Source organism: Bubalus bubalis, chromosome 2, assembly GCF_019923935.1.
Source record: "Bubalus bubalis isolate 160015118507 breed Murrah chromosome 2, NDDB_SH_1, whole genome shotgun sequence".
In the NCBI taxonomy this organism is placed as follows: Eukaryota; Metazoa; Chordata; class Mammalia; order Artiodactyla; family Bovidae; genus Bubalus; species Bubalus bubalis.
The window spans coordinates 19978686-19991571 of record NC_059158.1 but is presented as its reverse complement, the minus strand read 5'-3'; the positions used below and the strand labels follow the sequence as shown (position 1 = coordinate 19991571).

At 40.9% G+C, this 12886-nt stretch overlaps 1 protein-coding gene across 7 annotated transcripts in view; it reads right to left on the bottom strand.

The window, feature by feature from the left end:
* CARMIL1 (capping protein regulator and myosin 1 linker 1) overlaps positions 1-12886 on the bottom strand; it is a 315090-nt gene that overhangs the window by 148545 nt on the left and 153659 nt on the right. For all 7 annotated transcript variants that reach the window (XM_044928005.2, XM_044928010.2, XM_044928014.2 and 4 more), the window contains 3 exons: positions 8814-8911; positions 8406-8476; positions 8103-8176 (listed from right to left, as the gene is read on the bottom strand). In XM_044928005.2, the coding sequence (XP_044783940.1) occupies positions 8103-8176; positions 8406-8476; positions 8814-8911 (243 nt within the window). The remainder of the gene's footprint in view (positions 1-8102; positions 8177-8405; positions 8477-8813; positions 8912-12886) is intronic.

Here is a 12886-nt window from a genome sequence, read left to right as displayed (position 1 = left end):
GCGTCCATGGGATTTTCCAGGCAAGAGTACTGGAGTGGGGTGCCATTGCCTTCTCCGAGCCAACTAGGGGGTTCAGTAAAAAAAAAAAAAAAAACATGCACACACAAAAAACAGAGAAGAACAAAATAAGCATAAAATATGTTCTACTACTTTCTCCACGCTCTTCTATATATCAACTGTGTTAACCACACAGTCCATCTGACCCAGGCTGGAGTCCACTGTTTTACAGAATTATTTATAGAAATGGAGAAGGAAATGGCAACCCACTCCAGTATTCTTGCCTGGAGAATCCCATGGACGGAGGAGCCTGGGGGGCTACAGTCCACGGGGTCGCAAAGAGTCAGACACGACTGAGCAACTTCACTCAGTCACTCACTCACTCAAGAATGGAAACAGAAGCTAAGGCTCTTCACACCTGATTCCACACTCCAAACAGCATTTCTTCCTTTTTTAAGTGAGAGCAAGAATAAAGACAAGGAGCTTAGATTAGGAAAGAATTAAACCAGTGCTTCAGGACAACCTTGCCAAACATTAATCCAAACTCTTCCGTGAAAGTCTCAGGCGCGTGAATGTCACCTTGATGAGTATAAAATATGACAACACAAAAACATGAATCTGAAAGGGATGAACTGCTGGCTGGGCTCTCATGAGCCAAGTTTAGGCTCAATGATGCATGTCGCTGAGTCTTTAGAGGATGGATAAGATTAGCTCCTCTGCAAAATCTTCAGGGAACAAGAAAAATCGATGTGGTTAAAGCTATATATTCTCTTCTCTTCAGCACCACTACCTCTACCCTCATCATTCCCTGCCGCTCCAAATTACAGTGTAATTACATTTTTAACATGTCAGCTCACAGACCGTTGAGAGCACCCATGAGAAATGTATAACAAAGCCTTCTTCAATCTATGCGTCTTTTTGGCCCATTGATAACCTAACCTAGAACAAATTTTAAGAATGTGCTTAAATAAAATTTTGGAAGCTATGAATAATAACTGAATGGACATTTTCCAAGCACTTTCTAATTTCTATTCTTCTCCAGAGACTAACTGGCTGGATTCGGCATGATCGCTGTCATCCTCACACTTGAATGCTTATTCAGCAACAATAGGGTCTCTGGTCCTACATTTTTTTTTTTTTTTTTTTTTTTAGATAAATCCAAGTTTTAATGGTATTAGACTTAAATAGCTGATGAATTCATCTTAAAATAGGAATAGGTTTATCCACAAAGGAGTCAATATACTGAAAGTCTGTTGGCTTAGTGCCCTTTTCTCCTGGGCAATGCTTGGATGGAAATTGCCAAAAGTGACTTCATGACTTTTTCCTGTAAAGGCTTCCACGACTAACCATCACTCAGTTGTGTCTGAGTCTTTGCAACACGACTGACCAAAAACTTTGTTTGGGTTTTTCTGTAAGAAAAACCAAAATAAACTTTTTGGCCAACTCAACATTTTGAGCACACATCTCCCCCAAATCTGTGTTTATCTATAAATTATATACATGCACTACTGTACTAATATATTAGAGTGTGTGTGTGTGTGTGTGTGTGTGTGTGTGTGTGCGTGCTCAGTCACTTCAGTCATGTCTGACTCTTTGTGACCCTATGAACTGTAATGGCTACAGGGAAGGGTAGCCATTCCCTTCTCCAGGGGATCTTCCCAACCCAGAGATCGAACCCAGGTATCTCACATTGCAGGCAGATTCTTTACCATCTGAGCCACAAAGGAAGCACAAGAATACTGGAGTGGGTAGCCCATCCATTCTCCAGCAGATCTTCCTGGCCCAGGAATCGAACCAGGGTCTCCTGAATTACAGGCAGATTTTTTACCAACTGAGCTATCAGCAAATCCCTATGACTGACCAGCTTACATCAAACTGAGACATTCTTTCTTTGGATATATTAATGCTCTAGATCAAATTCTACCCATGATATGGCCAGTAAAGTCTTGTTTCTTTCGGGACTTTTAATTTTTTTTAATTGCATATTTATAACATATGGGAATACTTTTAATGGGAAATTCCTTCAAGCCCTTTCAAAATTTCACTGTCCTTCCTAGAAAGGTACACACGTACATACTCACGTGCGTATTTAGGTGTATAAGAAGTTCTACATTGGTTTCTTCCCTTAAAATTAAGTTCACATTTAGTTCTGATAGTTCCTCAGTTAGAATCAATTAATTCACTAATCAACTATAGCATTCAAGTTGCTTATAAATCTACCTTGAAGCTCCTGGGCAGACCATAAAGGGTCTGGTAAGGTAGGACACACAGGAAGAGAGAGGTTGGTCTACAGTGAAAAGAATGGACAGTATGCTGACTCGTAGGAAGCCTCAATATGATACATATGCTTCTTCTTGGTTCATGAGGCTCTATAAGTCATGTGATATAACATGTATCAAAACACTGGGCATATGTCTGAAGATGAGCAGCTCCCAAGTGAGGACATCAATAAGGTCTCTGTGATGAGAATAATGACAAGGGCACTGCCCGTCCCTAGACCCACACCTTCTTCCAAATCCATCTCCTAGGAGTGGTGACGGGGTCACATAGGGATTACTGTTTCCTCCATCCTGTGTTCCAGATGATAAAGCTGCCAATACCATGTTTGGTTTCCCTGTTACAAGATCTGCAGCATTAATATCAGTACCACATACAACAACCAGACCTTCCACTTTGGATCTGAGCTGGTCCTAGAAAAAGGAAGCTACAAACTCCTGATGCAAAAAGACAATGACCTGAGTGGGTGAACTGAAAGAAACACACAGAATTTTATAGGAATCCAGACAGGATTCAGCCCTGGATTGGAATAGGTAACATAGAGCAAAGCTGGCGGAAGAATGCCATGACAGGAATAATGATCAACTTGAGTATGGGAAAGAAGGCATTTGAGTAATCCAATGGACTTTTAAAAAATTAATCCCTTCAGCCTCCCAGGATTCTGATCTACTCCCCAAGCGCAGTTCAGTTTCCCTTGAAAATCCTCCCTGAGCCACTGGTTTGATTTCAGAGCATCAAGTCATATAGTGTGAACAAGATAGAGAGAGCCCAGCCCTCATGAAACTTCCATTGTGGGAGCACTAATGATTTCAAGGACCCTTAAGAATGGATGTTTCTACCTCTGATGACCAAATGCAATGGGGAGAAAGAATGGGATGAGAAAATAAAACTCTGAGTGATAGACAATCAGGAGAACATTCAGACTGATTATATGAAAGGTGTATGGCTTTCCAGAAGAAAGTCAGCTGAAATGATCAGGTTCAGGGACAGCTACATATAAAAGCATGCAGAATCTCACTTAAATAAATGTAAACTGTAAACAAAACTGCTTATTTATATCTGAATTATGATCAGATAGAGATATATGGGAGCTGACTGCCACAGTGGAAAAATCATTGATACATTTGGTAACTACTGCCTGTATTTTCTAAAAAACTCCAGAACATGCAACCCATGTCCTCTTTCCTCTTGCACCTCTAATTCCTCCACTCTTCTCCCTAACTCATACCCAAATGAGAAAAGTACCAACATGGCTTGTTGTAAAACCTCTAAATGACCCATATCACACTCAAATTCTGCCATTATGAATTCTTCCAAACTACTGTGCCCTTTAAGTACAGACTGTTCCTTCATGAGTAAGCATGCTATTCTAATACAGAGAAATGTTCATCCAACATAATTGGTTGCAACTTGGTTAGAAAAATACTGTTAATACAGGCCATCTAACAGGACTGAGGGAGAAGGCAATGGCACCCCACTCCAGTACTCTTGCCTGGAAAATCCCATGGATGGAGGAGCCTGGTGGGCTGCAATCCATGAGGTCGCTAAGAGTCGGGCACAACTGAGTGACTTCACTTTCACTTTTCACTTTCATGCATTGGAGAAGGAAATGGCAACCCACTCCAGCATTCTTGCTTGGAGAATCCCAGGGACAGGCGAGCCTGGTGGGCTGCCATCTCTGGGGTCGCACAGAGTCGGACACGACTTGAGCAGTGGTCTCCATTTTTATTAAACAAGCTCGCTGTGGTTAAAAAGCTTTGAGAACTCTGAATTTTTAAGATTCAGTTATTATATACTAAATATACAATTGTGATTATGTATGTTATAAAACTAAGATAAGAAACTTTAAAAGGAGTCAACAATAATGTTTTTTGCAGCTCATCTTGCATTTCCGTTGGTTATATACATCCCACATCAGAAGCCACTGATCTACAGCAGGAGTCAGCAAGCTACAGTCCACAACATGTATTTTTGCAAAGAAAGTTTTATTGAAACACAGTCACACTCATTCAGTTACAGTGTCTAGAACTGTTTCAAGCTACATCAGCTGTGATGCATAACTGCAATAGTGACTGCCTCAAAAAGCCTAAAACATTTACTATCTGGCCCTCTCTAGAAAATGTTTCCAATTTCTAATTCAGAGTCTCGGGAACAAAAAAAAAGTTCTTCAAGCCCTTAAGCAAGTAAGAAAAGTAGATGATGACTTGTGCTCAGTCACGTCTGACTCCTTGCAGCCCCACGGACTAGAGCCCACCAGGCTCCAAGGAATTTTCCAGGCAAGAATACTGGAGTGGTTTGCCCTTTCCTTCTGCAGGGGATCTTCCCAACTAAGGGATGGAACCCACATCTCTTGCGCCTCCTGAACTGGCAGGAAGATTCTTTACCACTGTACCACCTGGGAAGTTCTAGAGATTCATCCCATTAATGCAGTATTTAGTGGTGAAATAAAAATTCTCCAGCTAAGGAATTAGGAAAAATCTACTCATAGGAAAATTCTAAGTTTTGACAATGATTCTTGATTTGGATAGTACTCTACCTATTTCAAGCAACTGTATTTGGTAGCTTCTCCACATACAGTTTCTGGAGAAAGAAATGGCAACCCACTCCAGTATTCTTGCCTGGAAAATTACATGGACAGAGGAACCTGGCAGGCTACAGTCGTTGGGGCCACAGAGAGTCAGACATGACCAAGCACACACTGCACAGCAATTAGATGTAGTTTAATCACCAAATTAAGCACAGGGGATTAACTGGAAAGTTTAGCACTGATGCTATGTATAACCTATTAACAGTGCAAAAATCATGAAGGATATAATAAATGAAAGCTGAAGAAACACCTCAGGCTGCCCTACATGTTTTTATTCCTACAGACTGGATGTTCTCCAAATATGGTCCATGGACCCCAGGAGCCTCATGACTCACTCAGAGGTTCACAAGTTCAAAGAAACCTTCATACTAATACTAAAACAAATGTGTCCACTCCAACATGTTGACACTGCATGGATGGTGCCAAAGCAACGGTGGCGAAAGCTGCTGGTGCCTCAGCACAAACCAAGGCAGTAGCACCAAGCTGTGCTAGTTGTCACTATATTCTTCACTGACACACAAATGAAGGTTAATGTCATTTAAGAATGTCCTTGACGAGGGACTTCCCTAGTGGTCCAGTGGCTAAGACTCCACACTCCCAATGCAGGGGCTCAGGTTCGATCCCTGATCAGGGAACCAGATCCCGCATGCCACAACTAAAGACCCCACATCCCATAACTAAGACCTGGTGCAGCCAAATAAATAAATATTTACAAAAACGTCCTTGATGAAAAAGTAAAAAGTACTCTTTCAATTAAATCTCAGCCCCTGAGAACATGCCTTTTAAATACTCTGCAACAACACAGAAGTCGACACAACCTGCTTCCTCTATATACCAAAGTGATAACTGTCTCCATGTAAAGCATTTTCTTTACACACAGTGTTAATGTTACTCCCAAAACTAACTCTCTTTTCTCATGGAACACCATGGAAAAAATGACCAAGTATGGTTATTCAGACTTAGGAGTTGGCAGATATTTTCTCTAAAACGTAAGAAGTTCACCAGTCACGGCAAGCAAATCACCTGGTAGCACTTTTTTCCAACAGTAAAATTATATCTTGAAAGCAAGAATTTGAATCTTGGGAAACTTTTATCTGCCACTATGAGCATGACAAGGCTTGCCATTCTTAAAGATTTTTTGATTAAGATCAGTGGTGATAGTTTTAAAATGCCTTTGTTTCTCCCCAGTATTGTACAATAGTGAAACATCTGCATGCGATGCATAACTCAGTAAACCAACAGTTTCTAAAAGAGTGAAGTTCACTGATAATGGCTTCAGATTCCAACACTTGCTGAGTTGTGGTCAAGTATCAAAAGAGAACATCAAGTAATCATGTGAAACAGTGATTAAAAATACTCCATCCTTACTGCACATCTGCATATGGTTGGACTTTCTTCCTAATTCTTCAGTCAAAACACATTTCCTAACAGACTGAATGCAGCAGCAGATATGAGAATCCAGCTGCCTTCTATTAAATCAGAAATCAAAATCATCTGCCAAAAAGGTAAACTGATGCCACCTTTCTTGCTGACTGATTTTTGTTATGGAATATAGTTATTATTTATAAAAATGGTATCTATGTTAGCAGAAAAGTTACTTTTATAACCCATTTTTTTAATAAAAATAGGTTTAACATAAACTTATTATATGCCAACATGTTATTTTTAAAGGACTTAAGCTTTTTATTTTAGTTTCAATTTCCAATATGAGAAGTACCAAACGATAAAACTTACATAAACAAAAGCGCAACTACTTTTAAGAATATAAAGAGATCCTGGGACTAGAGATTGGATACTGTAGGCCTACCTATTTTAATGTTATTCTATATGCTCTATTCTGTTTTTATTGAAAAAATACAAAGTAAAATATTTTCCCTTTTTGTTTCTCAGTTCACGTTTTCACAAGCTACACAGAAAACACCTTGCCTAAATGGGAAGTATGACATTCCTGCAAATATAAGAGGAGGGAGAATGGCTCTAAGCAGGGGAAAACTGCCTATTTCACAAAAAAAACAGTCATATCCAAGCTTGAGAACTGGGGGCTTCCGGCATTTCAGCCATATCTACAGACACAACTGAGCCTGCTTCACTGTCCTCCACAGGCCCAGGATGTGCAGAGACAAGTCATATCTGCCCTATATACTTCTTCTTTGCTCAACTCAGTTGGTTACAACTCTTTAGGGACCCTACTACAACTCTGGATTTCCTGCCAGGTAAGTGGCAAAATAATTTGCATTGGTATTTGGGGGGTGAGATGCTAGCAGTAAGAAGAGGCAATCAGCCTCTTTATAATTCCAATTGTCCAAATGGCATAAAACAGGGGTATCCAACTCCTGGGCCATGGAGAGGTCTGTGGCCTGTTAGGAACTGGGCCATATAGGAGGAGGTAAACTGGTGTCTTCCACAAAACTGGCCCCTGGTGCCAAAAAGGTTGGGGACCACTGGCATGAAAAATACAGATGGAGTCTCAGATTTCTCTCTCCATTCCAAACAGAGAGAAAAGATTTCTTTAGCTGGGATTCCTTGCAATGGGGCTATCGTATCTGCCCATGGCAACCCACTCCAGTATTCTTGCCTAGAGAATCCCATAGACAGAGGGGCCTGCTGGGCTACAGTCCATGCGGTCGTGTAAGAGTCGAACACAACTGAGCGACTAACACACACACACACACACACACACAAATAGGCAGCACCATCTCTAGGGTTGAGAAGATTGAGATAGGTTGGGATAAGTGACCAGATAAGGTCTGGGGAGAGGATGATCATCTACCTTATGATTAAGAGAGATGCTGGAAAATTGATTTCCACCAATATATACATATAAACCCTAGCCATCCTGGTTACAGAAAGAAATTGTCAACTAAAAGTCATTTGCTAGGATTTCAGCACAAAGTTCCCTCATAGAAAAATGTTCTAAATGGTAATTAGGCAAAATAGTACTAGAATTTATATACAGGGTAGATTACATAGACTTGTGGGCTGGCATGAGAACCCAAGAATTAAATTGTTTCCACAGTTTATAAGTTGAGGTACACTCATGCACCCCCCATTCCAAACTCTTTATAGTGAATAACACATAGGAAACAGGAAAAAGCAAAATTCAGAGATTCTTAGGTTCTCCTGATTCACCTCAGGAAAGGATTCTCTGGAGATAATGAACACAGGTAAGTACTGACAGACAAGGTCAGCTCTGAAAGCAAAATCAGGAGAGAAAAAAGGAAAGAAAAAATAAGTAGCTTACCTGTGGTCAAGATGACTGAAGTCTTGTAAATTCAATTCCCTGGTGTCTTGTGTCAGATAAATTGTATCCACATCCTATTTGAAACAATTTAGTTATGTAAAAAGTCCCCGCAAATGATCAGAGACGCAAGAGAGACACAAAGAGAATCAGACAATGACACAGGCAGATTTTTATGTAATCTGAAGAAGGAAGATTTTTAAGCAAGCAATGAATGGAGGGGAGGAGAAATAAGCCAAATCCTGGAATTTTCTCCAGGTGTGTGAGAGACAGTATGTGTGCATGCATGCATACAGACATACTTACCCATTGTACTTCTTCCCTGTATGAAAATCCAAGCCAGTCACAAACACAGGCATACATCTGAGAAAATCCACCTGAATCAGACAACAGAAGTGTGACAGGTTTTCGACCAAATGATTTTTAAGGTAAAATTTAAAAGCTTAAATATGGCCGACGTTAACAATGCTGATTATTCTTTCCGTTTGGGGAAAAGAGCAAAGATTCTCCCCCGTGTTTTATAGTAAGTACATAGCAGGATGCAATACAGCTTAAATATAGGACGTTTGTCCACCAATCTAAAGTCGGTGCGGTGCTAATTACACCTTAAAAGTAATTGTACCTTTACGGTAGCACACTAGGAATAGACTTAGCTTCCTGGCAAAAGGGCATGCATCCAACCATTTATTTTTTGGTTTTAAAAGGCACGCTCACCACAGGGGCCCTGCTCAGTCACAGTCTGGCTGTCCCACAGAGCTTGGAGGCTGGCCAGTCGCTCAGATGGCTCCATGAAGACTTTTTTCATGATTCTTCTGTAAGGGCAACAATGACGACAACAACACATTTCAAAAATCAAGTTTTCTAAATTGTACTCAAAAGTTTATTTTGGGATACACCTTTTTTTTTTTTTTAAACAAAGAATGGGTATCATTTTCATTTTGGTAAATATAATTCCATCTTTTTTTGAGACTAGGGAGCTGGAGAATTATAGACACTTAATAATAAATTAAAGGTATCTAACAATGCAAATAGTCTCCATGTCATTTAGTTCTTTCATAACATTAAATTTATTAGAGTAGTTAAAAACTGGTGTGTTCCACTTAATAAATTATCTAAAAAATAATAATAATTTATGAGATTATGTATATGTTAAATATAAATTACTAATTTTCAAGGAACTGAAGTGCAAGTCTTCTCTTTTGTCCTTCAATAGTACAAACATCCATTAGGAACCTGAGCATTGCCCCCTGGAAGAGCCGTTCTGCTTGCTCTCTCTTCCTCTGGACTACAATCCCAGGGAGCGTGTGCTTACCAGAGACTGAACGCAGTTCAAATCTGTTAGCAAATAATGTGCAACAGCGAGGAGGGGACAGAGAAGTCTGGAAGCTAAGTGGGGACCAGGTCACAGGGATACCTCAGAGGTCAAATGAAGGGGTGGGGGTTTCATTCTCCAGGCAACGAGGAGAGGAGCCTCATAGAGACTACACAAGGAGTGTCAGATGAACAGACAGCACTGGAAACAAACATGTACAGGGGTCGGGGAGAAGCCAGGGCAAACTTTGGAAATAAAGAGAGTAAATAACTTGAGACATGAAAAAAAACCTCCTGAGACTGTTAAGAGCCCAGAGAAAGTTAAGGTCCCGGAACTGCTGGTGGCAGCAAGCTGAACAGCTGTGGGATCTTCTCCCGCACCTCCCAGCTGCCCAAATGTGGGTGGAGGTAAGGCAGTCTGCTTGATGCAGCAGGCAGGCTTTCCAGGCAGGCGAGCCAGGAACACAGTGGGGACAGAAGGAGTAGAGGATATTGACAGGGCCCCGCTGAAGTAATGGATACTGTGGGGCTTGGTGGACAGGAAAGGAAGGGAAGGTAGAAAGAAATGGAAAGGGCAAAAGTCAAGGGATCCATGGCCAGGAGGCCCCCCAAAAGTCCAAGTATGGGTACCAAGGAAGAGAAAGTGAAAGACTACAGACTAGTTCAAGAGAGATGACAAAATGATGATTTCACCCCCAGGAGAAGCCGTGCCAGGAGAGGACAGGTCGAAGGTATGTCCATCAGGGGTAAAGTGGGGAGGAGGGAAGAGGTCACAGGCTGTGAGGAAGGCTACTGGCAGTTTGGAATCACCCAGGACCATGACAGGCCCTGGATGCAAAGTGGTGACATAAACATACTAAGTCATATCAAACATTATTTTAATCTTTTTTTTTTAAGCTAGTTGAACATTATTTTAATCTTTAATGACTTAAAAGCATACTGGCTATGTGTATAATTCTCACCCTTATGAATTCCAGTCACCTTGTAGAGAAAAATGTTCCCAGTCACTTCCATTTTCTTTTCTTTTTTTTTTTTTTGGTTTTGAATGTGATTTTATTTTTTTTTAATTTTATTTTATTTTTAAACTTTACATAATTGTATTAGTTTTGCCAAATATCAAAATGAATCCGCCACAGGTATATATGTGTTCCCCATCCTGAACCCTCCTCCCTCCTCCCTTCCCATACCATCCCTCTGGGTCGTCCCAGTGCACCAGCCCCAAGCATCCAGTATCGTGCATTGAACCTGGACTGGCAACTTGTTTCATACATGATATTTTACATGTTTCAATGCCATTCTCCCAAATCTTCCCACCCTCTCCCTCTCCCACAGAGTCCATAAGACTCTTCTATACATCAGTGTCTCTTTTGCTGTCTCGTACACAGGGTTATTGTTACCATCTTTCTAAATTCCATATATATGCGTTAGTATACTGTATTGGTATTTTTCTTTCTGGCTTACTTCACTCTGTATAATAGGCTCCAGTTTCATCCACCTCATTAGAACTGATTCAAATGTATTCTTTTTAATGGCTGATTGAATGAATATTCCAGATAAAATGTGCTGGAGTCTGACAAGTTGCCTCGTTGGCCTGTTCTACTCCTAGAGAAAACCTCAAATACCCTACCCAAACATTTAAGTACAAGCATTCTGCTAGCATTGAAAAATACTCCTACTTCTTTATAATCTTTATGATTGAAGCATGTGCAGATATAACCAAATGAAGTCAAATGTTAGTAACTCCTTCAAATTCTTATGTAAATTATGACATCGCCTAAATGCAACATAATTTTTCACCTGAACACACCTGTAATTAACCCCCACCATTCTGAAAGTTCTCAATTTGGGGGCAACTATGGGTTTAAGAAGATGTTCCTAATGAAAGTGATATGACAGAATCTGGCAATTTGGAATGGTTCACCCTGGTTCAGTACCATCATTCTGGTATTTTCTGGCCACAAGAAAGCAAAGCCAGCTTTTATGCAAAGATAGAGTGGAGCAGTTGGAAGCAGAAGCATTTACACAGATGAATTAAGTAAACCATGGACACACTAAACTAGATTTATGTCTGGCTTTATCTGAGATCACATTTCTTTTCTAAAATCTTGCTTTATTTTGGCTGAACTGTAAAGCATGTTGTTTCAATGACACACAGGATGAAATTCAGCTAGTCAAAAACTGAAGAAAGGCAGGAAGCTAGAAGGATTAGAAATAGGAAGATGGCAGCCTAGGATTATAGTGGCAAATAAACTAATCTGGTTCAGAAATCAGAGTCTAATTTTATTTCCAAAACAGCACCAGAGAGTCACCCTTGGGGGCAGAAGAAATCACCTGGAGGGTGAGGGAAGCAGCTGGTATAGACGTCCGTGTGAAAAGCTTCCTGCCTGAGGAGGCTAACACCTGGCATTTTCCCTCGCCTTCAAAACCACCCTTCCAAAGTATCTGTCTGAGCTTTTCCAAGTAGCTCTCCTTCTGTAACAGTTCTCATTTTTCTTTTTTTCAGAAGTGAAAAAAAAAAATAGGTACCAGGGACTAAAAGAGTTTCATGAAACAAGTGTATTTATTTACACAAGAGATAAACTCATAAGAACTAAACATCCAGAAGGCAGCAACTGTTTCTTTCGTATCGAACACGAGACACAGAAAATGAGAAAAGGAAAAATCTATCCCACATGAGTTATGCCTGCAGCAAAGTAACAGCAAAGAGCCTTCTGTGTATGCACCACAAGGCACCTGCTCACACATGCTCACACACACATACACACACGGAGTGCACGTAAGACAGAAAGACAGACAAGAAATTGCTATCAGAATAAATGTCATAACATGTCAACCAAAATCCTAGCAAACGGACATGTATTAATACATCCTGCTGCTGCTGCTAAGTTGCTTCAGTCGTGTCCGACTCTGTGCGACCCCATAGATGGCAGCCCACCAGGCTCCTCTGTCCCTGGGATTCTTCAGGCAAGAATACTGGAGTGGGTTGCCATTTCCTTCTCCAATGCATGCATGCATGCAAAGTCGCTTCAGTCATATCCGACTCTGTGTGACCCCACGGACAGCAGCCCATCAGGCTCCTCTGTCCACGGAATACATCCTACCACTTACTAATAGGTGGCACTACGCAGTTGAACCAACTACATTTACATTGTGTGTTCTTAGTCGCTCAGTTGTGTCCGACTCTTTATGACCCCATGGACTATAGCCCACCAGGCTCCTCTGTCCAATGGAATTCTCAGGCAAGAATACTGGAGTGGGTAGCCATTCCCTTCTCCAGGAGATCTTCCCGACCCAGGGATCGAACCCAGGTCTCCTGTATTATAGGTGAATTCTTTACCATCTGAGCCACCAGGGATTATGTGCATTTAATTTACACAAGAGTCAGAAAATAGTTCATGTGGCAAAAACAGTGAACTCAGTGACAAGCATGCCTGCTCTCTATGCAAAGCTCACACTTACATTGTTGACATGGGAAA